This window comes from Lygodium microphyllum, chromosome 27, assembly GCF_053477565.2.
Source record: "Lygodium microphyllum isolate KBCC chromosome 27, Lygodium_microphyllum_v1.1.10, whole genome shotgun sequence".
NCBI lineage: Eukaryota > Viridiplantae > Streptophyta > Polypodiopsida > Schizaeales > Lygodiaceae > Lygodium > Lygodium microphyllum.
The window spans coordinates 85,592,513-85,616,479 of record NC_141161.1 but is presented as its reverse complement, the minus strand read 5'-3'; the positions used below and the strand labels follow the sequence as shown (position 1 = coordinate 85,616,479).

The 23,967-nt window shown below is 40.4% G+C and overlaps 1 protein-coding gene across 2 annotated transcripts in view; it reads right to left on the bottom strand.

The window, feature by feature from the left end:
* LOC148012559 (K+-H+ exchange-like protein) overlaps window positions 1-23,967 on the bottom strand; it is a 77,258-nt gene that overhangs the window by 4,357 nt on the left and 48,934 nt on the right. For both annotated transcript variants that reach the window (XM_087669002.1, XM_087669001.1), the window contains exon 7: window positions 3,299-3,394. In XM_087669002.1, coding sequence (XP_087525128.1) covers window positions 3,299-3,394 — 96 coding nt within the window. The remainder of the gene's footprint in view (window positions 1-3,298; window positions 3,395-23,967) is intronic.

Genomic DNA, 23,967 nt, shown 5'->3' with positions numbered 1-23,967 from the left:
CTACCTTTTTAAACAATGATTGTGGCTCCTAGGATATGCATTGAGGAAACACACAGCATATGACTATGTCACAAAACACAATGATACTAACACAAACATGCAAAACTCAAACCCTAAAAAGTAAAACTCAAAACTCAAACACAAAAACAAACACAAGGAAAAGGAGAGAGAAAAACACAGCTTTGAAGTGAATGAAAACTATAAATGAATAAAGAGCTTACATAGTGCCCAAGGCCAGAGCATTAGTGTCAAAGAGTGACATTCATCTGAGACACATCCCAAGTACTATAACCACCGGTCGAAGACGAGAGAGTGCTGAATAATGAAGGGCAGCAGATTGGTCACCAAAACACAGCAGTCGGAGGCTGAAATTTGGTGAATGTAGCAATGTAACACCAAAGAAGGCTGAAAACTAATCACTCGAGGTAGAGAACAATTAGACGACAACACGAGTGGTGTTTGCTGATCTAGATAGCCTATTAGCATAGTTGTTAGGTATGAAAGGTACGATACGGTACGGTACGATAAAATACGGTACTAAATGGTACCTTAAGATTTTATAAAGTACGGTACGATATTGGTACGATATTAGTACGATAAAAAAATAACTTGATTATTTTGGATAAAAGATAATAGAATAGATATTTCAAATCTAAATAGCAATGCTATTAGAGTATATAAGATGAGTACTTGAGGGTAACATGCCAAAACCTAATGCAGAATGCGCAACATGCGCTACTGCTACCTACAACTTATAACTACATAGATGGGAGTGGATACATCATACATGCATGATCATACAAATAAGAGAAGTGTGGGCCTGAGAGAGAGAAGGTTGAGAGAAATTGTTTGGATCTCAAATAACCTAATCTCATGGGAAAATCATATTAATATAAGGAGCATTTAGCTCGTCCCAAAGTGCAGTTCAAATGGGAAAGATACATCCATTAAGTTGGTACTTTATGGTACTAATATGTAAGGTATAGTACCTAAAGTATGGTATAGTATCGAACCTTTAAGTATGGTATAGTATCGAACCTTTCGTACGAGATACTAGTGCAACTAGAGAGAGGAAGAGGCTAGAGAGAGAGAGAGAGAGGAGAGGCTTGAGAGAAAGAGGGTGTGAGAAGCTTGAGAGAGAGAGAGAGAGAGAGAGAGAGGCTTGGGGGAGAAATAAGAAAGAAAGAAGAAAAAAGAAAATGAGAAAGAAAAAAAGAAAGTTGTAGACTTAAAGTAGTGGCCAAAAAGTGCCCATTTTTTCGTACTAAATCGTACGGATACGTATCGTACTGTACCGTACAGATCGTACTGTACAGATCAGTCCGTAGTACATACGGAGACAACCCTGTCTACTAGACAACAAAAACGGAGGTACTGTAACAATTGCCTGGTGGGAGAGATGGCAATAGCCTATTGCATGGCACTGGATGCTGAAACTGCAAGCTGATGAGGTGCTATGATGATGCAGCAAATGGAGACCTCCAAACAGTAAGGCAATGGCTAGAAACAGACCACCTAGGGCTGGACAATGATGGACTACAATTGATGAAGGTTGGATAGCAAATGGTACGTGGCTGATGGCTGAAATCTACACAATAAAGTGAGAAACTTGCATGAAAGGATGAAGATTGAATGGGGGCAGCCTATCTATTTGTAGATGTGGATAGACCCTCCTTAGGGTTTCACTGAAACTCTCCCAAACCGCACACCCTTTTTGTGTTTTTCATAAAATAAGCATGTTTGGGGTTGTTTAAGAGGTTAATCAGCATGTAGTGCATTACTTAGCTCAACATTTACATGAGGAAGTTTATCACACAACCTCCAAGGTTTGTTTAGAAAGGATAAGAGGGCAATGTTTGCCATTTACACAAGGCCTTATATGGCTTGAAGTAGGCACCTATGGCATGATATGAGAAGATACATGCTCATTTAATTGCTCTTGGTTTCAAAAATTCACCTATTGACAGCACATTCTATGTCCACAAAGATAGCGAGGGCTTACCGATTCTTATTCTTCGTATGGATCACGTATTGCAGCTTTAAGTCTGAATTACAGCACTCATTTGATGTCAATCTTTGGTCATTTGTACTATTATCTAGGGACTTGGCATTCAATTTGCTACAATTGAGGGGGGCATTGTCATAGCACAATCCAAGTACATTACACAGCTCCTTGAGCATTTTTAGATGGAAGACCACAAACCTATCTCCACATCACTTGAGACGCACCAAAGATTCACACTCCTAGATGCAAGAGATCAATTTAACATCTCTCTTTATCAATGGGCTATTGGTTGCCTACTCTATCTATACAACACAAGGCCAGATATTCAATTTGGGTATCTCAATTAGCACAATTTATGCACAGCCCTAGCACTAATCATTGGCAAGCAATTAAATGAGCACTTTGCTACCTTAAAGGCACTCACTCATTGGGCCTTCTATATCCTCAAGGCTCTTCTACTTGATTGCATAATTTTACCAATTGGGCTGGCTTTTTTGACAATAAAGTGTCCACCAATGGAAATTGTTTCATGGTTGATAATTCATGTATTTATTGGCTAAGCAAAAATCAATCTACAGTGGCCACATCCAACTGAAGCTGAATACAAGGCAGCATTTACAGCAACATTGGAATTTGGAATACATATGGCTCAAACACCTTTTGGCCAATCTTACTGTGGAATACCAGTCACCTACTCCTCTCTGAACTAACAAACAGAGCGCTATGGCAATCAAGAGGAACCCAATGTTAATGCTCGCTTCAAGCACATTGAGGTGTGTTACCACTGTGTCACAGAAAGGCTCTATGCAGGAGAGATCAGCTTGGTATATATGCCTATACATGACAACTTGGCAAATCTATTTCCAAGGCTCTTCCCAAAGAAAAGTTGAAGCCTTCCACAAGGCTTTAGGCTTACTACCATTTGGTGATTGATTTGTCATACCTTTACACCTTCATATCATTCACTCCAAGGGGGTTGTTACCCTTATTGTGTAAAGTTATTTCTACCATTTAAGCTACCAAAGAAGCAAGCCAAATAAACTCGATTGCATGTTCCGCAAATTTAGATTTAATTAGAAGACTGAAACTATGCAAGCAAGAAAGTATAGAATTGAAGGGCATACATGTATGTGCATACCTAAAGAGTCGTAAGGGGAAACTAGAATTATAAACCAGGTAAAGAAAAAGGATACAGGACTGATCATTTACCAATAAAAGTAAGCAGATAGAAAATTTTCTTTCATGCTATCCAGAAAACACCATTCTAGGTACGAAAGCATGCATATTGGATACCAGAATATAAGAGCTTTCTGATGTTGACTTTTCTGATGTTTCCTCCTCAGGCTTTGGTGAGTTAGATTCACAAAAGTTGAGAAGCCTCCTGCTACCCTGGACATCCAGCAATGTTATGTCTCAGCCATAAGCCGCTAATATTAACGTTTCTCATTCTATAAAAGTAGCATATGAAAACATAAAACATGATTCTCTACAGTTGCTCTAGATGAAAGTGCATTACACCAGATCAAACACTGCTGTCAGCAGGCACTGAAATGGAAAAGGAAAATATAGACCATACAGAAATACCACATTACGGTTATAAACAAGCCTCAACTCAGACAACATTGAAAATAGGTTTTATTCCATGTCCAACTGACCAATCGCTTCCCCTTCATGCCTCTTAGATAATGAAAAGGGAAATCATTCCCAATATGTATGCATAGTACCCCAAAATGGCGTTTAGGGGACATCGAAATAGTACAGCCATTTTGGACAGAAACAGTATGGCTGAAATGCAGTTTTTCGAAACACGCCCCCCCCCCCCCCCCCCCAGGCGGGCATGCACAGGGCCGCCCTAGAAGCCCAAATTTAACCCTGAGGCAAGACTAGATTGCCTAACTCCCATTTCTCCTCCATTCTTCACATGGCAGCCAGGTATCCCTCTCTCTCTCTCTCTCTCTCTCTCTCTCTCTCTCTCTCTCTCTTTCTCTCTCTCTCTCTCTCTCTCTCTCATCTTCCTGTGGATTGCCCTACACTTTCTCTCAACCCACCATAGTTGAATCAAGTGATCGGAGTTGATATCTTGAGAATTGAGATAGCGAGGAGATGGATCCATAGCACTAAGAAACATGTTTCTTTAAATTTGAAACTTACAAAATATTTCTTAAGTACGAAACGTTTCTAAGAGTAAAAAACGTGGGCGTTTTTTTATTTTTTTGGTGAGTTGGAACCCAAAACATGGTTTTTTAGACAAAAACTATTAGGCAATGTTAAACTTGATGATGATGATGTGTAATGACTCGTGAGGGTTCAAGATTTTTTACACGAGACTCATTTTTTTGTGATTTTGTTTAGTTATTGGACTTTGTCAATCTAATATCTATCCTTGTCTTGAGAGTTGAATATTATACGACTTTAGTCTCATTTATGAGTTATTTATGATATATTATGATTCATTATTGATTTTGACATTTTATCAATTTGTTTTGAAATGAGAATCATGATGTTGCAACTTGACTCTGTCCATATTGTAAATAGGCTATTTATATGTTAATTTCAATTTCTTTGTATGATATGTATTAATCATAACATTTGAGTTCTAAACCATAGTATAGCTTGTCCAAAGACTAACTTTGACATAAGTGACAAGTCAATAATGGATCATGGATATGTAACCTATTATCACTCAAGCTCAATTGGCCATTCTTTGTTTAAGAGAGAGTTCCGTAGAGGTTTAGAACCTCTTTCCCTAGTCAAAACTATGTAAAATCCCTATATAAAAAAACCCACGTTTCTTATTTTACCCCCTCTTGAAAGAAACTTACGAAACACGTTTCTGACGTTTCTAGCTACTATGGATGGATCCACCCACCATTCCCTCTAGGATTGAGGATGGACTTCTACCAGAGTCACTTCTTGTGTCTCTCTAATGGTGGATTCATTAATCGGCCAGCATACATGGACACCCATCTCTCCCACAGCATACGGGCTACTATTGAACAGATTTGTACCTCCTCTCATAGGCTACACATAGAGATAGGTAGATGGACAGATACCTAGAGGATAGGACCAACCAGCTTAGTGGCCAAGAACCTAAGATAGACAAGCATTACATACATAGATGTACAGTATACTATGACATATGAGGACAGTATCACTATCTCTTCCGTGATGGTTTTGAACCTCTACGTTGTGGCATGGAGTATGAGAGCCACAAATGCCTAGGTCTTTTCCTCTTGGACCTCCACAAGCACCACACAACACTTCTACAAGACGAGGTCAACTTAACCAAAGGAACCCACACAAAGAGCAACGACATACTCTTTTCACAAATCTAACTAAACGGTTGTTGTTTCCAACCAAACGACTATCGATGTCCACCCATCCAGTTGTCATACAGCATGCCACATCAGTATATTACTGTGTTTGCAAGCCCCATTTGCCGCCCTGCTAGTTTTCTCTCTCCTCTAGTTGTCACCATCATCATCTTAGCCTATGTTCACAGATTTTCTCTCCTCAAACTACATTTACAATACACACTATCTCTAGACTCACATTTGCATTAGATCTAGCCACACACGGGCTGTATTTACTATTGTTTGACACTCGAAGGCTGCCTTGCTACGATTTGAGATCCATTCTGAGTATGACACACTCTCCAACTCATTACCCCTACCTTGATCCTCGAGATATAGAAGTTTGAGGTTCACTATTCATTTACTGCATAGTATGTTTGCTACATAAGCATTGTATATTCAAGAGTCATATCACTTTTATTCTCTGTGTTCATTGTCTCTGAGTTACCCTAACCCTAAGTGTGTTCTTCTATCAGTTTGTGCTTTGTTGTACGGTCTTATTTGTGTTTCTGCGTTAGGAAATTTTCTTCACATGGTATCAAATCCGAGTTCTTTGAGAGAAACCTAGGCATTGATCTCAAAACTCTACATAAGAAGCAGGAACAACAAAAGAGCACATGACTTCGAACACTACTTCTGCACCACTTCTCACATATGAGCTTAATCCATGGACCTCACAACTTGCTTCACAAGCTCCCAACATAGCCGAATAGACATTGAACTACCATGGAGTTCCACGACCTTACAAAATCACTGTAGCTGAGTTTGATCTCATTTCGATGCATAGAGCCTAGCAACAGATAGAAGGTAAGTCTAAATTTCACCCTTTAGATTCGGTGCACCAATCTACTGACCGTGCAAGAAGGGTGAAATCTCCACTTAGGACTAGCCATCTGCAAGTGGAAACTCGCATAGAGTACACTCTATTGCCTTCATACTTATTCTCTTTAGTGCTAGGTATGTCTACCATTTCAAATTTTGTTAATGATGATTCTCCTTCTCCTATTGGTATGGATGATTTTGATGATGAAGCACGTATGCAAAACAGTTTCTGGTTTATGAGTAATGAGTAATAAGAAAGGCAGATATTTCTTTATAAACTCAAGACTAAAATAGGTAAGTAGTTGAAACAAGAAACTATGAGTACTCCTTTTCCTTTAAACAATTTTATCTTGAAATGTCAAAATGAAGTAGGTGCATCTTCATTATCGTCATTTCAATTTAATGCATTTAATAGACAAAAGCAACCCACATTATTTTCCATATCTACACCTATCACAAATCCATTTAATCTCCCTCTCATCCCACCCTCTTATTCCGCTACCACATCCTTTCAGCCTCCATTAAGTGCACAGCATGTTGCATCTCATATAGAATCACATGTGTTTTCATTCACCACACCAAGGAGTTTCTTCAAATTTAAGCACAGCCATTAGGACCTCATCTCTTCCTCAATCACGTGGTGTTCCGCCTTTTCCTCTTACACTTTTGAGATCATTGTAGCCTCGGTATTTCCCCTAATCTCTCCCAAATGTGGATCAATTGGTGCCACTGTTTGCCTCCATGGCATTACCTAATGGACCCTCTGGTCATTATGTTGTGTCCCAGTTGACATTTGGACAGGGCTTACGTGTCCTAGTGCCTCCACCTCCACTGACACCTTATGAAAACATTAATGTTCCAATGCCTCTACATCAATCGACACTCCTTGGACACTCACAGTCTATTATTGCCTATCCACCTTTTCCCTCTCCTTGTTCTTATCAAACACTACCACCATCTTATCCTCCACATCTTCCGCCAAGTATGCATTCAATGACAAGACTCATTTTAACAAGTCAAACTTTACAACTTGGTCAAACTTGATGAGAGATATCATTGACTCACAAAACCTATGGGATCTTGTGCACGGGTTGGAACCCCAACCCGATCTTGCACTTGTTGCATACAAGGTCGTCCGCTCATGGAAGGCTAGAAATATTGCCAGAGTTTCATTCTCAACTTCAACATTTTGACTTAGTGTCAGAGCGACGGGCACACTTGACTAACCGCTATGTAGCTCACGATAGGACCCGTCGAATAAATCTTGGCCATGAGCTTCAGAACTTCAAAATCTATGACTGAGATAACTTGAAACTCAAGTTAGCTGAGTATCGACGTCTCCTTGTTGAATTCTCCACTACAGGGACTTCTAAGTTCTTTGACGATCAAGTCACATTGTTTCTTAACAAGCTGCCACAAAATACTTCAATTTAGTGCAACAAGTGGTTTCTCCGCCCAATTTATCTACATTCTATGAATTTAAGTGTCATCTATTGTGTTATACACAACTGTTCCATCAATTTCATATGAATAATCTCACAAAGGGAGCTCTTGTTGTTGATTCTCTAAAGGGGTAGCAAGGGGAGGATAAACAAAATCAAACTTCAAATCAAAATCAAGCAAGGGAATCGCAAGGAAACTCCCAGTCTCAACTCAAACTCGGGTGGCAAAATATACCTAAGAAAAAGAGGTATTGTCAACATTGTCAAAAGGCTAGCCATTTTGATGATGAGTGCCGATCAAAGGCGAAAGGTGCAGCACCAAAACCCAAGTCACAGACCCCCTCCCTCAATCGGGCAACCCCCATCAAGGGAGACAGGGTGATGGCAAGGGACAGTGAAAAGTTCACAACCACACTACCACCGGTTAGCCATGTTAGTCAACAAAATTCTCAACTCCAAAGGGCTTGTCTGACTGGTCTGCAAAGGCCCACATCGTCTCTCTAGAGACATCCGATGCGAGTCTCATCCACATCTATGAGTTGCCTCTCAACGAGATTACCGCAAAGGCCCACCCGTCATAGCTGAGCACATCAATACCTGTTTGGATTGTGGACAATACACATCACATGACTCCTATAGAGGACATCTTCTGTACCCAAGCCTATATAGCCGAGCGAGTCCATGTAGAAAACAACTCCTCCATCAAGATCCAAGCTTAAGGTCGCATCATTTTTTCCACTGACAAAGGTCAAGATCTAGCTTCGTTCGACAATGTATACTATATCCTTCAACTTGGGGTGAATTACCTGTTCAGTAGCTTTGCTAGTTGGGGCGAGCAGTTTTCTTTATAGCAACCACAGTCGAGGCCCTTTGCTCTCATACTAGTTTAGTGAATCTCGTGGTGAGGCACAATCTAATGGCGTATACCACATGACTCATTTTCTTACCAAGTCGACAACCGAGAGCTCCATGTTCTATAGCTTCCAAGTATTAGCCACATCTCGGAAGCTTGCAAACAATGAGCATCTTTGGCATTTCAGCCTAATGCGTCTTGGCTATAACTCTCTTTATGAGTTCTCACTGTGAGATGGTTGGGGACCTTTCTCGTTTGAAGCTAGCTCAAGATGTCTATAAAGCATGTCAGCTTGGGAAGCAGCACCGTATCCCATTCCCTCCACAATCTAGACAGAGAGCTAAGGTGCCTCTTAGATTGATTCACGTTGATCTTTGTGAGTCAACATCCACTCCCATCGTGAATGGTACAATGTACTTCTTTTTTATAGTGGATGATCATTCGAGATACATATAGATATACTTTCTCAAGCATAAGTCCGATGCTTTCTCATATTTCTTTGCTTGGATGCTACTAGTTCAAAACCAGACGGGTGGTCATGTTGGTTGCCTAAGAAGTAATAGCAATGATAAATTCATCTCCCACGAGTTTTCCAAGTTTCTCCAACAACATGGCGTCTCTCGCAAGCTCACCTCTACCAACTCTCCCTCTCAGAATGGAGTCGTAAAGCGTAGGAACCGGACACTCATGGAAATGGCACACTCTATGTTTGTCGTAGTAGAGCTGCTTGAGCACCTTTGGATTGAGGTTGCTAACACTGCAATGTACATCCTCAACTAGTACCCAACTAAAGCTCTTTCTCAAAAGACCCCATACGAGGCATTCTTTGACTCTCGGCCTATCATATCCCACTTCTCAGAGTCTTCACGTGTCATGCATATACACACGTCTGATGATAAAATAGAAAAGCTCACTCCCTGAGCTGATCTTGTTATCTTTGTCAGATTTTCCTCCTAAGCGAAAGCCTATTGTTTGTTCAATCCTCGAACGAACAATGTGATCGTTAGGAGGGACATCATTTTTTACGAGAGGGATATCATGCAGTCCTCGGGGATTCTGATCCAATTCCTCCTTCCACATCATTAGAGATTGTGCCTACTGAGCCTAGTCTATTACCTGCTCATAACGTACCTGCGGATTCTTCAACTCCTAGGTTTCCCCTCCGCAAGATTCGTTACCACACTGGTACTAGTAGACCATGAGGGATTCGAGGATCTTACCACCAAATTTCACTCCAGAGGGACCCAAAAGATTTCCCTAGCTTGCACCTCAAGTATCATTTGCATCGCTATCTATAATTGATTACATAACGTATTCCGAGCTACATAGATGGCGAGAGGCTCTTCAGCACCCTCAATGGCAAGAGGCCATGATGAAGAAGCTAGAGAGTATTAATCGAAATGAGACTTGGACATTGACAGATTATCCGAGCCACACAAAAGTGTCGAGACAAGGTGAATTTTCAAGGACCAAGCTAAAGGATGACGGGACTTTAGACAAGTACAAGGCTCATCTTGTCATGCAAGGGTTTCAACAAAAGCGTGGCATTGATTATGAAGAGACCTTCGCATCTACTACACGGTTGACATCTTTTTTATTATTACTTGCGCTAGCCGCTCACCATGGTTGGCCGATACATCAAATGGATGCCAAGAGTGCCTTCCAGAATGATTATCTGGATGGGAAATTCTACACAAAGTAGCCAGCAAGATTTCCTTCTGCAAACCCAAGGGATAAGATATTCCGCTTGCAAAAACTCTTTATGGGATGAAGCAAGCACCCGGTCTTGGTTTCATAGGATGGACGAGTTTTTACAGACTCACGGATACTATTCTACCCCTTATGACCCGAACTTATATGTTCTATATACTGCGAAGGGGGTCAACTACATCCTACTGTACGTTGATGACTTACTCATCACATGCTCAGATTCTACTACCAGAGCAGAAATCAAGGCAAAGCTTAGTGCTACAGTTGAGATGACAAACCTCAATTTATTGTCTTACTTCTTGGAGATGGAGGTAGATTGATCTCGAGATTGTATTTTTGTATCACACCAAAGGTACATACTTCAAGTCGTAGAACCATTCACTATGGATCAAACACGACCAATGGCCAAGCCTCTCAATCCTATTGTCCAGTTGTCAAAGAATACCCTAGATCAGCCCTTTGATGCGCATATCTATAAGTCTGTTGTAGGAAAACTTCTTTGGTTAATTCATACTAGGCCAGACTTAGCTTACTCAATCAACATTCTCAATCAGTATTCCACAGCACCTAGGATATCACATTGGATTGCATGTCTTCATTCGTTGCATTATTTACGATGTACTTCTTCTTATGGCCTCACTTATGGTTATAGTTTATGTTTGTAGTGATACATTGATTCTAATTGGGTAGATCCTGACACCCGGTGTTCTCATGGTAGCTACCTCTTTACCTTGGAGATGGCTCCCATTTCTTGGTCCAACCGTAAGCAAGAGATGATGACAACTTCCACGGTCGAGACTAAGTACAAGACTCTCTTCAATAGCACCACCAAGGCCATCTACTTGAGGAGCTTACTAGCAACGCTTCACTTCCCTTGTGACTCTCCCACTGTTGTCTATTACTACTACTAGCATGTCATTACCCTTGCGGGCAATCCGATCATCATACCACGGATGTGCCATGTGGAAATCCACTTCTACTTTTTTAGAGAGCAGGTTGAGCTAGGTACTATCCGCCTAGAGTTTGTGCCTTCATTAAACAATTTTGCAGATATTTTGACCAAAGTGGTCGACTGGCTAGTTGATCAATATCTTCTACCCAAGATCGGCTTAGGTACACCCTCTCCCACTTCTTCAAATTGACAAGGAGAGGATGCTTTCCCTTCTAGTTTGAGAGAGGGTGGCTATTTCTCTTGCTAGTGATAATGATGATGCTTATAGTCTTTAGATTTTCATTCATTCATTTATTCTTTTTTGTATTATACTTATGGGCATTTGTAACTTCATCCGCATTGTCCGGATGACATGATTGTAAAAGGACACTTGGACAAGTGCACAAATCCCTTGCAAGGACACTATCCAAGTGATATTGTTCCATTGCATTTTGCGTGAGCATGACATCTTGCATCTCCCTTTGCATTACCCCATGCATTGGCATTCTGTTCATGTAAACATGCATCTATGCATATTTATCACTTTTCAGTCTTTTGAAATGATCAACTCTGAATCCACTATATTCATGGCATTGCACATAGCAATCTCCAAGGCACTTCTCCCTAGCTTACTTGCCTGCTTTGCTGTCTTGCTTGCTACACATCTTTACTATATTTGTACCACCCACACCTTAACCATTTTCCTTCTTCACCAACACCCAGTAATGGTAGGGATAGTATATTTATTTTGTGAAGGTCTTGGGTCTAACCATTCCTTATTGATCTCGGTTTGGGGCATGAATGCTCAATAGAACAAAAACTAATTTGAAACCCTCACTTAATGTTAAATCTATCAAAACTACAAAGCCCTAAAAAAAATATCCACAGTTGATTCCATCCGCTTTTGCAAGACTTAGTAGGCCACTAGGCAGCCGTCGTGCACCTTTTGTTCGATGCCCTGGCCTCTCTAGGGTGATCACTTGGGCTCCCTTGGCAAGATAATCATCACCTCTGTAATCTTAGTAGGCCATTGGGTAGTCGACACGTACCCTTTGTCTGATGCTATGGCTGCTTTGGGATGGGACGCCTTGGAGAAAAAGATAAAGGGAGGGGAGAAGGGGGAGAGGGGGGAGAGGCGAGGAGGGGAGGCTTGGCTAGTCTACTTCTTGTGGCACCATTGTTGAACCTAAGAGGGGGTGTTGAGCTAAAAATGCATTAGCTTCACTTAAACAACCCCAAAACATGCTTAATTAAGAAAGACACCTTGCTTATTTAAAAAAAATGCATTTCTATAGTGTCTATATTCCATAAGCGCAAATCCACTTCAGAGGGACCAAACTTTCTATAAATAGGTATATTGCCCTCCATTCAATCTTAATCTCGTTTTTGCAAGTTTCAAGTGTTTTCAGCTTGCTGCCCACATCCTGTTTGTGAAGGATATCGCTGTCCAAGCTGTCCACTGGAGCCCCAAGAGCAACACCAAGAAAAAAAGGATTCTACTGCAAGAAAATATATCTTGTAGCATCAACAAGCTTTTATTTCATTCTTCTGATAACCAAAACAAAGAAAACACCAAATCTTCACGCAGCATCATAGTAGATATCTCCCACGGATTTGATAGAATCAACCATAATCTTCAACATCTTCATAGAATCCATTAATAGAACAATGAACATGAAAAAATACACAATTTTTTAATGAAAATCAATCACATAGTATTCATTTCCAATGTCTTCATAGTTTTCTCTCTCAATCTCTCATATATAGTTACACTGTTTTGATAGAATTCGCTATCTCTGGCTCTCTCTCTCTCAATAATACATCATCTCCTCACTACAATGCTCTAATAATGACTCTCAATAATCCTTCTTAGATCGTGGATACACCTCCCAAGAGGTATGTCTGATGTGAAGAGGCACCAGAGCCACTACAGTGTCTCTTCATAGCTCACTACTGTCACTGTCACTCCAGTTTTCTCTTTAATCTTCAACAGCTGCTTCTTCCATTTGTTTTAGCTCTTTTGAACTTAGATTCGTCCTTTCCAAAAGTTAAAAAACTTTCCCTATCCACCCATCCAACTGTCGTACAACCTGCCACGTCAACATACTGCTGCATTTGCAAGCCCCAAATGTCGCTCTGTCAGTTTTCTCTCTCCTCCAGCTATTGTCGTCATCATCTCAACTTGCTTTTGCACATTTTCTCTCCTCAACTTGCGTTTACAGTACACTCTCTCTCTAGACCACTGTCTGCATCAGATCCAACCATGCACATGTTGTGTTTACTGTTGTTTGACACTTAGAGATTGCCTTGCTGCGATTCGGGATCTCCAACTCATTACCCCTACCTTGATCATTGAGATACAAAAGTAAGCAATCTTTAGTATTCATTCACTGCATAGTGTGTTTATTGTATGAGCATTGTATATTCACTAGTCATATCACTTCATTCATTCTCTATGTTCATTGTCTTTGAGTTACCCTAACCCTAACTGTGTTCTCCTATCAATCTGTGCTTTGTTAGGCGATGTTATTTGTGTTTCTCTGTTAGCATATTTTCTTCACAATGTATACATGCCACATGAGAGACACGTAGCCATTGGCCATCTTAGAGTATCCTCTCACCAACTTGAGATCGAGACTGGAAAAGCAACCCACATCCCTAGAACTGAGTGGATCTGCAAATTATGCTAGGAGGAAATAGAGAGCAAAAAGTACTACATCTGCAAGTGTAGAGCCTATAGCAGAATCCGAGCTAGATACGCCATGCTATTTGGAGGAGACACCTCACTTGGACGAGTTATGGAGTCCCTATACCAATGCCAATTGGGCTACTTTCTAGTTCAAATTCAAAGGCTCTATACATCACTACTACAGGCTTACACACGTGGAGGGGACATCAACCACAACTTAATGATTTTTTCTAAACAATGACCACATATACGGCACCTACATAGAGAGGGATGACAGTCCAAAGAGATGAGGAGATCAAAGTAACACACCACCTGCGAATACAAGGATACCAATCACAAATGCTACATCCAAGAAAGATGAGGGAGATCCATCCGTAGTACAAGCAACAACTAACAGAGTTTAGGGGCCAATCTAGATGCTACTCTCATACTATTTTATTTGGGATATATGACATACTCTACCCACTAGTCCTAATTGGGTGGAACTAGATATATGAGTATCATTCAACCACACAACTAGACATGTACTATCTCATCCTCCCATTGTATCCTTATATGAGCACTATTTTGTCTCCTATACCACCTTAGCTTCTTTTACAGTATATCACTGATCATCTTCCATCATGTCATATTTTGATGTTCGCTGACTATCGACATTGTACATGATTTTGTCTCATAGGCTGATTTTGGCCTCACAAGATGTTAATGTATCTTTCTTTCTCTCTCTCTCACAGCCTACCTTATACGTTGAAGGCCCGCAAGGAGAAGGAAAGAGTTGAAAGGAATCAAAGATACATTAGGATCAATGGCCTCCCTCTCAAGTGGGACACAGTCACACTTCCACAAGAAGAGCAGCGAGATTATATTCTTAGCACAAATATACTCAAGGAACAACTAAGAAAGGTCATCCCATTTGTTGAGTTGGAAAATCCAATGTTCATTGAACTAAAGGGAAAGCAGGCAAGAGTTGGGTATTTTGATCTTAAAGAGAAGATAAACTTTAAATATCATGAAGCAAACCAAGTCATTAGTGGAGACATTAGTGTGGATATCAAATGAACTCACACCACTCCAACTCAAGAATAGAGCAATAGAACTTAACAAAGTTAGAGAAGCCTAGAAGGAAGGAAAGTGAGCTTTTTACAAAGGAGGAAAAGCTATCATTAGAAAACTCCTTGTGAAAAGCCCCTGACAAAGGGGCAAGTCTTTAGTTTTCATCTCTCTTGACTAGGGATCATTTGTAATGTAGTGGCACTTCTTTAGAATCTCAAATTTTACTTTTTCTCTTTATTTTACTTTTGCCTATATGATGATGACCCAAACTGAAATGTAAGTGGAAGCGTCCATATCCTCTAGCTCGAGTTTCATCTCCCATGGACATTAATATGACTTTCTTTTCTTTCTTTCTTTTCCCTCTCCCATTTTTTGGAGCAACCAAAGTTTGGAGAGCTATAACAACAAAAGAATATTCATGCTTCCTGATTTTTTGTGATGAATAGCAAGAGTATTTTGCAACCATCCTAAAGTGTTGGACGACCATGAATCAATCTCTTTCTTCTCATTTCTCTCTCTAGGCTCTGGAAGCTCTATTTTAGAGCAAATAAAAATTATAGGTTCGTTGTTCACAACAAATAAATGACTAGGGTTTGCAAAAACCACTCTTTTTTTTATGTGGAACTGCTTGCTGAAGACATTCAATGAAAAACCCCAATTTCCCCCTTGTTTTAGATCACCAAATCATTGAAGATTAAGAGCAGACATCATGGAAAATGCATTCAAACATGTACGTCTAGACTTCAAGCCAATTGAAAGCACTAAATTCAACATCCTCTCTCATAGCAAATGCATGCTAAGATTCGCGATTAGGGACAGCAAGTTTACAGGTCTCAATTGCTTCAATTTGACAGTGAATTGACGATGCATTGGTTAGGGCAAAGCTCTAAGACTGTTGAATAATCAAACCTAAGGCCTCATTTAACAAATAGGATGTCTAGGACTAAGATTCGTGCAAATTCCTCATTAATTGTAGTGTGGCAGCAACAAGAGACCATGAATACATTTCTCAATGCCATGTTGGTCAACATTGGAGTGATTGCAGCTCTGTATGCTTGAAGACACACTAGTTTGAGTGCATAGTTGACACAAATTCAAAGCTTGTTGGTCAAGGTTGGTGGGCAACTAAGCAATTGGAGCAAATATAGTCCATTGAAGAGCCCTGCATGCGAGGAATTGTTAGCAAAGACAGTGTTACCCTTAGGTGCCTCAAGTGGTTCGTGTAAAGGTTCTTTTTCAAAATTAAAGAAATACCCTAAGGGGCGCTCACCTTTAAAGCCAAGCTGATGTGCTATGAGTTTCTATTCTTTGCCCTATAGATCAAATCTACATGCTAGTTTCATGGTTCCCTCCCTAGGACATCACCATCTTTCCTAATGGGGCGAGCTTTGGTTGTCTCAAGCTGCACATACAAGTTTTGGCTTGCTGTTATTCAGTGTATAGCAGTGAATTTCTTGAAATTCAGCAAGGATGTGTCTCACAGGGAACAAGATGCAAGTGATCCACTCATCATCCTCTGCTAAGGAGCAATTGTTACATAGTGCAAATTCAATTGAAGGTTATGTCAATGTTGGACAGCAGCACACTGATGCAACTGATACTATACAAGTGAACATATCTCCTTCTAGTAGAACTTTTAAGTCGCCGAAGAAAGATGACACAAATGCAATGCCTTTGGTGCACTTGACAAATGCAGTGAATGCATTAATAGAGGTTGCTCAACACCCAGAATTTTCTGATATAATGCCTGGACCGCAAGAGTCAAAGCACAAGAAGAGGCATTCACATTCTAGACGTGCTAGAAGAGCACATGGGCAGCAGCCTCAGCCTATGCCATTTAATCAGCAGTGGCCCAATGCACACAGGTATCCAATTTAACATCCTGTACATGGGCATAATCCTAGTATGCATGCACAAGGGAATAATTTTCAACATGCATTTGGGCAACAAACTATGCACCAACCATCTACACATACAAGTTATTTTTCAGGTGGTTCAATGTTTCAGGCCAAGGATGGCAATGCATCAAGTGGTCCTAGTATGCAAGAAACTCATGATGTTGGTTTAGAGCCGGGTTTGCAGCAATTACATGGTAATGCTTTTGGTGGTGGACAACCACGAATGCAACATGGCATGCAAGCTGCCTTCCTTCCATGGATGGGTGGTAAATCCCTAATTACAACTTAATTACAGCAGCAAACAATAAATGCAAATCTGAAAATACAAATTTATCTATTAATCTTGGACAATGCACACCTGATTGGCCCTGAAATTGGTGCCCCTTTCGGTATTTCTTTAGCTTTACTGAAGAAAAAGTTGATTTACAATAGGATTCTCCCGATCCCCTTCGAATCCAAACTCTCCTTGTTGTCCAAAGCGACCAACAGGTCTTCTGATTTGCCCCTTGATTCAGGCACTTAATTGGCCTTCACCCACTTCATAGACGATGGAAATGCCCCAATTTCAATGGCTAGCAAGTCCTCCACCTAAATTTAGCTGAAAATCACCTTCAGCCTTGAAAAATCCAAGTCTTGGAGCTTTCAATTTCTGGCACACTTCCTGAGGCTGCTACTAAACCCTAATTTCTGTTGTAAATTAGGGTTTATAGTAAAGAAATTTGCAATTTCTCAACCTCCAAGGGTCCAAATGCTGAGATCTTTGGAGCAAGGCTGTGAAATGGCTAGAAGATGAGAGAGAAAGCTGTAGAGAGAGAAAATTCAGAGTTGTCGCAAAGAATGACTGAAAATCAGTCAAATGCAACTGCTGCCCTGCCACAACAGCCTGTAGATGCAAATAATTGAAGAAAAATTAGTCATTTACTACTGCTGCCCCATCTCAACAGGCTGTAGATGTTGTCAGCCTGTAGATGTTGTCACCTGCCCCATCTCTTGCCCTTGTCTGCCTTAGAAGGTCCTATAATGGAGGCAAATCAAACCAACAACCTCTCCTCCCTCTCTCTTGTAGGCTAAATCCACTAAAAATGCCTCTCCAGCCTCTAAAGACGTTTTTTAATCTTGTATGGGCATTTTTGACACGTGGCAACTTTCCCAAATAGTTTTTCTAGTCTTATCCATAGTTAAATATTAATTTTCAGTCTTTAAATACTGAAATTTAATCTAATAATTATTTCGGTGCCTTGAAAATTAATCTGACTAGCCAATAATTAAATTGGCTAAGCAACTTTCATTCTCGAGTGTGTCTGCATCATCTTTGACCATCAAATTGGCGTTCGGTACCATTAAACGCCACTTCTCTAGTGTCACAAACTGACACTTAAGGCCAAATGAATGACCTAAGCCAACAACTGGCACCAGATACCACCAAGTACCTGTACGGCATAACTTATAGCAACTTTTGCCTTTGACATCCCGTGATTTCCTTTGGTCCCAGGCTCATAAAATTTACTTTAACCCTAGTTACACCTCACATGTGCAACATTTACTTAACCATGTGATTAAAAATTAATCCACATATTAAGTGAGGTTTCAAAAATGCATGTCCTCATAACATGGCATGTATGGGAATATTGACATGCAGCCAAGCATTGCAATCACACTTGTATGGACATATGGAGGCCTTGCAAGATAGTGTCGAATGCAAAGTTTAGGGACTGGTCCTAATAACCCAAGCATGGGTGTGGTCGATGCAAATGCAACAGTGGTACCTCTTGTGCCTTCATATTTGCAGCCACTAGTTTACGAAAATCTAATGCCTAAGAAAAAGGCTAAATATTACAAGGAAGGTTAAAAGTAAAGTTACCCATCATTATCTAGTAAAGTTTAATGACTATGAACTATTGGATGCAAAGTGGATGGAAGAGGGCAACTTAGCAAATTCACCTAACTTGTTGCAACTTTACCTTGAGGCATTTCAATTGGAGCCAAGTCCATCAAGCTCAACAAAGTGCAGATCTCAAGCATTACCTAATGGTCAAGAGCAAGGTAGTACTTCCACTCCTAGTCAGATACGCTTAGTTAGCTTCTGGTCACTTGGCAAGATACGATATTCTAACCATATATGTCCTTTGGGACCTAATATGATTAGTGTTCTAGACGCTATGTTTTTATGCGGTTGCATATGAATGCTTACCATGGCAATGAGTATCATGATTTTTGGGCAACTGTGATTTGGATTACACTTATGGACATGTTCATGGCAACAGCGTACAAAATGTTGCTCTTCAAGTCATTTGTTTTACAGTCAATGTATTTTGTTTGGTATGCAAAGTACAAGGCACTAAATGCATGCTTGATTACCTTGAATGGAATGCTTCTATACTTAAGATGTGTCACCAATGTGGATCTCTTGGGATGGCCATGCCTATAAGTCTTATGAAGGAACATGGATCTCTGGGGATGGCTATGGGCATAAGTCTCGTGAAACAACCATAGCCATCAGCATAAGTCTTGTAAAGCAGTTGTTATGGGCGACTACGGCATCTAGTGGAGGATAATGTTTGTGAAAGCATTAAAGTGTGGCATGTGGATGCATGTTGTCAAAAGTGGATGCAACAATGGAAGCATAAATGAATGTTTAAGTAAACTACTGAACAAAAGAACAAAAGAGAAAAACATAGAAGAACACTGCACAGAAGAGAACTCTAAAGAATGCTCGAGAAACGGAATCTCTATACGAAACATAAGACAATCGCATACAATAATCAGTCACTAGTTACGTGGTCACAGGCTCCCTCCAACAAAACCTCACGAGATGAATGACTGACTAAGGAGGGAATCCAGAATATAAAGGACAAAAAAATGCCATAAATGACAACAAGTCAGCCTGCATTTAATGCTGGTCGCCAATATAAAATGCCTAAATATCACTAATGTCACCACCACAGGGTTCTCCACGTCAGACGGACGAGTTGACCCATCTGTTCTATCCTATCCAATATGACCCATCCTATCCAAAGACGTTCGATGGCTTCACTGTGCCAATCAACTACGTCCCATCCGAGGTTAAACTCACTATTTGGCAACCGTTTTTTGCACTTTTCCCTCCCATTTTCTCCAACGGTTATCTCTTCTTTACCACCTAGTCTCCTCCAATAGCGCTCGCACACACACACACACACACACTCTCTCTCTCTCTCTCTCTCTCTCTCTCTCTCTCTCTCTCTCTCTCTCTCTCTCTCCAAAGATGGATCCAACATTAAGTATAGACTTTAAATTATATGTTAAAAATTTTTCATCAAACGTATGTCCAAGATTTATTAGTCCGATTAGTACTCTACTAGTATCAGACTCCAATAATTAGATGCTATCAAACGTGACAACCTTGCACCACCATAAAATGCCTAAAATACCTAGTAATGCTAGGCATAGGCCAACAAACTCACACAAGCTAACTAGACTACTAACACCATCTCTCGAATCATGGGTAATCTGATACAATGACAATGACTTATTATAGTCTATACAACACAGACCACCACAATAGAACCATGGAAACCCAAGAAGTAGGTAATCAAGCCACCACCAAGGTGCCTTGGAGAGAACCTAAGTGTCGATGTTGATCATACCAAAACCTAAAAATAGAGAAGAATCATAAGAGATCTCGTAGGAGGCAATCCCGCTCTCTATCAAGTAACAACCCATCATGAACCTAGAAGTCAATTCCACCTCCAGGATTTGAACCTACCAGACTTCAATCAATGCGTCAGGGACGTCTCTCTCTAAAACTTGTGTACCTATATACATGTATGGATGAGGTCTGCCCCACCTCACAACCATCTCACACTCCCTCTCTGGAATTAGAGACTCTTGAGGAATGACTGCATCGCCTAAACTAGAAAGCAAAAGAAGAAGGGGTTGCCAAGCCCTCCCGTAATCCAAAGAAGATATCCTTGACTGTGGCTTGGTGGCCTTGGCCTTGGTTGGAGGATCCAAGTGGGAGTCAGAGGTGGCAGATGACTCGGTGGAGGAGTCTATATCCTGCTACTGCTTCTTCATCTTCTTCTTCCACAAAGTGGCTAACTCTTTGCAATCTTTGCGCAAATGTCCATTCTTATCATAGTGATAACATTAGGCCTTCAACTTCTTCCTATCACCTCTCTCTAAAGTTGTAAAGGCCTCACTAGAGTCGCCAATCTGTGATGGAAGCCTCCCCTATAACTGCAAAAGCATCTCACGCTCAAGTAGCATTGAGGAAATATGCAGAAAACTAATGGGTGTCAATGATGTCTGAGCCCTCAAAAACATTGACCACTTCAAACACTGGAGGCAACTTACAGAGCACAATTCCTACAAGATGAGCCTCTGGAAGGACAGATTGCATGTGTCAAAGTTGATCATGTATCTGTGTTGCACGAAGTAATAATGACTGAATAGTATCCTTCACATCAAACTTTATTTGGTGGAGCTGTCCATAAAGAGTAACCGCACACATAGCCAAAGGAGCCCTCATACAACATATGAAGCTTTGCCCAAATCGTTGGAGAAGTCTTGCAGGAGGTGACCATCGGAAGGACGTCTTCAGAGATGCCGCGAATAAGAGAAAAATATGCACAGGCATCATCAATATTCCATGTAAGCATAGCTTCTTCATAGTTGTCATAATCAAAATCAACTGGAACAATAGGACCTTCAAAACGCTCACAAGCTCTCAACACAACGTCCCATAACCACTTCTACACAAACCATACTTTTATAACAACACTCCTCATTAGATAATCAAGACCATGTAATTTTTCATCAATAGAACAAAAAGGAAGAGCCATCTGGGGAAGATAGAAAGAGAAGAGAAATAAAAGAAGAGAAGAGAGAGAGAGAGAGAGTATAGCCAAACCAACAGCACATACTACACTAAACAGAGTTCAAACATAGTGTAGACAAGCTGATAACAAAAATATAATGCCAAAATTACAAAAATCTGCATAAAACCAGCCACAAGATGTCGCCCAACACTATACCAACAACAGATGCTGAAAATGCACGTATGCTGAGCAAAAGACAGCAGTCGCCAGCAACTCGAGTTGCATGGGGCAGCACGTGGAAAGTTGACTTAAAACACAGCTGCTGAAGTACAAAACACAAGTTGACATTGCATATGCAGAAAACGCGATCTAGAGGACTGGAAACAACACGATTTGCAGTGGGAAAGGGTTGCCTAATCAGCAAAGAGCAGTGGAGGACCTATAATCAGCCCAATATAGCAGCAAGAGCATAGATCCCAAAATCTAATACCATGTTAGAAGTGGATGCAGCAATGGAAGCATAAACAAATGCCGAAATAAACTGTTGAACACAAGAATAGAAGAGGCAAACACAAAAGAACACTACAAAGAAGAGAATTACGAAGGATGCTCGAGAAATGGAATTCATATACCAAACATGAGATAGTCGCATACTACAGCAAGTCGCTAGCTGCATGGTCACTAGTGTGAAGAAATACCTTGACACAAAAACACAAATAACATTGTACATAGAAGAACACAGTAAGGGTTAGGGTAACTTAGAGACAATGAACACAGAGAATGAATGAAGTGATATGACTATTGAACATACAATGCTCATACAACAAACACACTATGTAGTGAATGAATATTGTACCTCGAACTCGTGTATCTCAAGGATAAGGGCAAGGGTAATGAGCTAGAGAGTGTGTCGTACTCCAAACAAATCCTGAATCGCAACAAGGCAGCCTCCAAATGTTGAACACCAGGAAACGCAACCAAGGAAGGCTGAATCTAATGCAAATGGCAATGCAGCAAAGAGAAAGACTAAAAACGCAGGAAAAACCAGCAACAGCAATCAACATGCTGAAATCGGCTCCGAGCAGTGTGTGGTAGACTGAAAATATATGCCAGATTGTTGTAGACAGAAATAGCCAACTTGGACAGCAATGTCCTCCGCATCCCGGATATGGGCAACAAGCTGAAATACCTGAAATCTATAAAAATGAGATTAAGGCTGAATGGAGGGCAAGTTTGGGCCCTCCCAAGTAGGTTTGTGCTTATGGGATATAGACACTTTCTAGGAACACATTTATTTTTAAATAAACAAGGTTTCTTCCTTAATTAAGAATGCTTTAGGAATGTTTAAGTGAAGCTAATGCATTTCTAGCTCAACAACTAGCACCAGCTCCCTCTCTCCAACAAAACCTCACGTGATGAATGACTGACTAAGGAGGGAGCCCAAAATATAAAGGGAAAAATATTACCATAAATGGCAACAGGTCGGCCAACATAAAATGCCTAAATACCTAGTATTGCTAGGCATAGCCCAGACTCACATAAGCTGACTAGACTGCTAACACATATATGGTATTCTATTTGGTTCTTGAAGAACAAATAAGAGATGTGTGTCACTGTCATGCAACACTTTTGTCATATTCGCTACCATTGCTACGCTTTTCGGAATGCAATTAAGGATATTACTTCCATTTGTGTTATTGGCAAATGCATGTTTGCACAAAATATGGCTTCGGGATGGCCTCAAGATAGAACAATGGCATAAAATGAACTATTGTTTTGCAATTGGTTATAGCTTTCTAGAACCTTTGTGTTTATGATCTGATATGCCTCGCTCATGGACTTCTATGAAGGACCTTTGCATATGTTGATTGGCTATTGTTGTACACCCAATCTGCTAATCGTAGGTGTGAGCTTTGAGGATGATACACACTTGATATGGGAGTGGGTGAATCTCTCATTATAGCAACTTGGTGTGTTTGGAACTCTAGCAAGTAAAGCATATCCTCCACTACCTTTGACAACTAAATGGGATGGATTTAAGTGTATGGTCATCTTTGGTGTCAAAAGAAGTTATGCTTTAAAGTTCCTAAGCATCCATGTATTGATGCTACTAAGAAAGCAGTTAAGACTTTCTTTGGCCAACGTTGAGTAATGCATTCAAACTTGAAGTGCTCTATGCATAGATTTTTTTTAGGTAAGAAACTCAAAATTGTATTGAGTATATGCATCTCTCAAATACGAAAGCCAACAATGAAGTAAAAAAGATGATAATTCTCCATGCCTTCATCTATTCCATTCCACCCACAGAAAAATAGCTTGTAGACCATGTTATCTAATACATCCTCCTCTAAGACCTCATATTGTAATGGTGAAGGGCCATTATCACCATCAAACAAGCCACCCACCTATGCA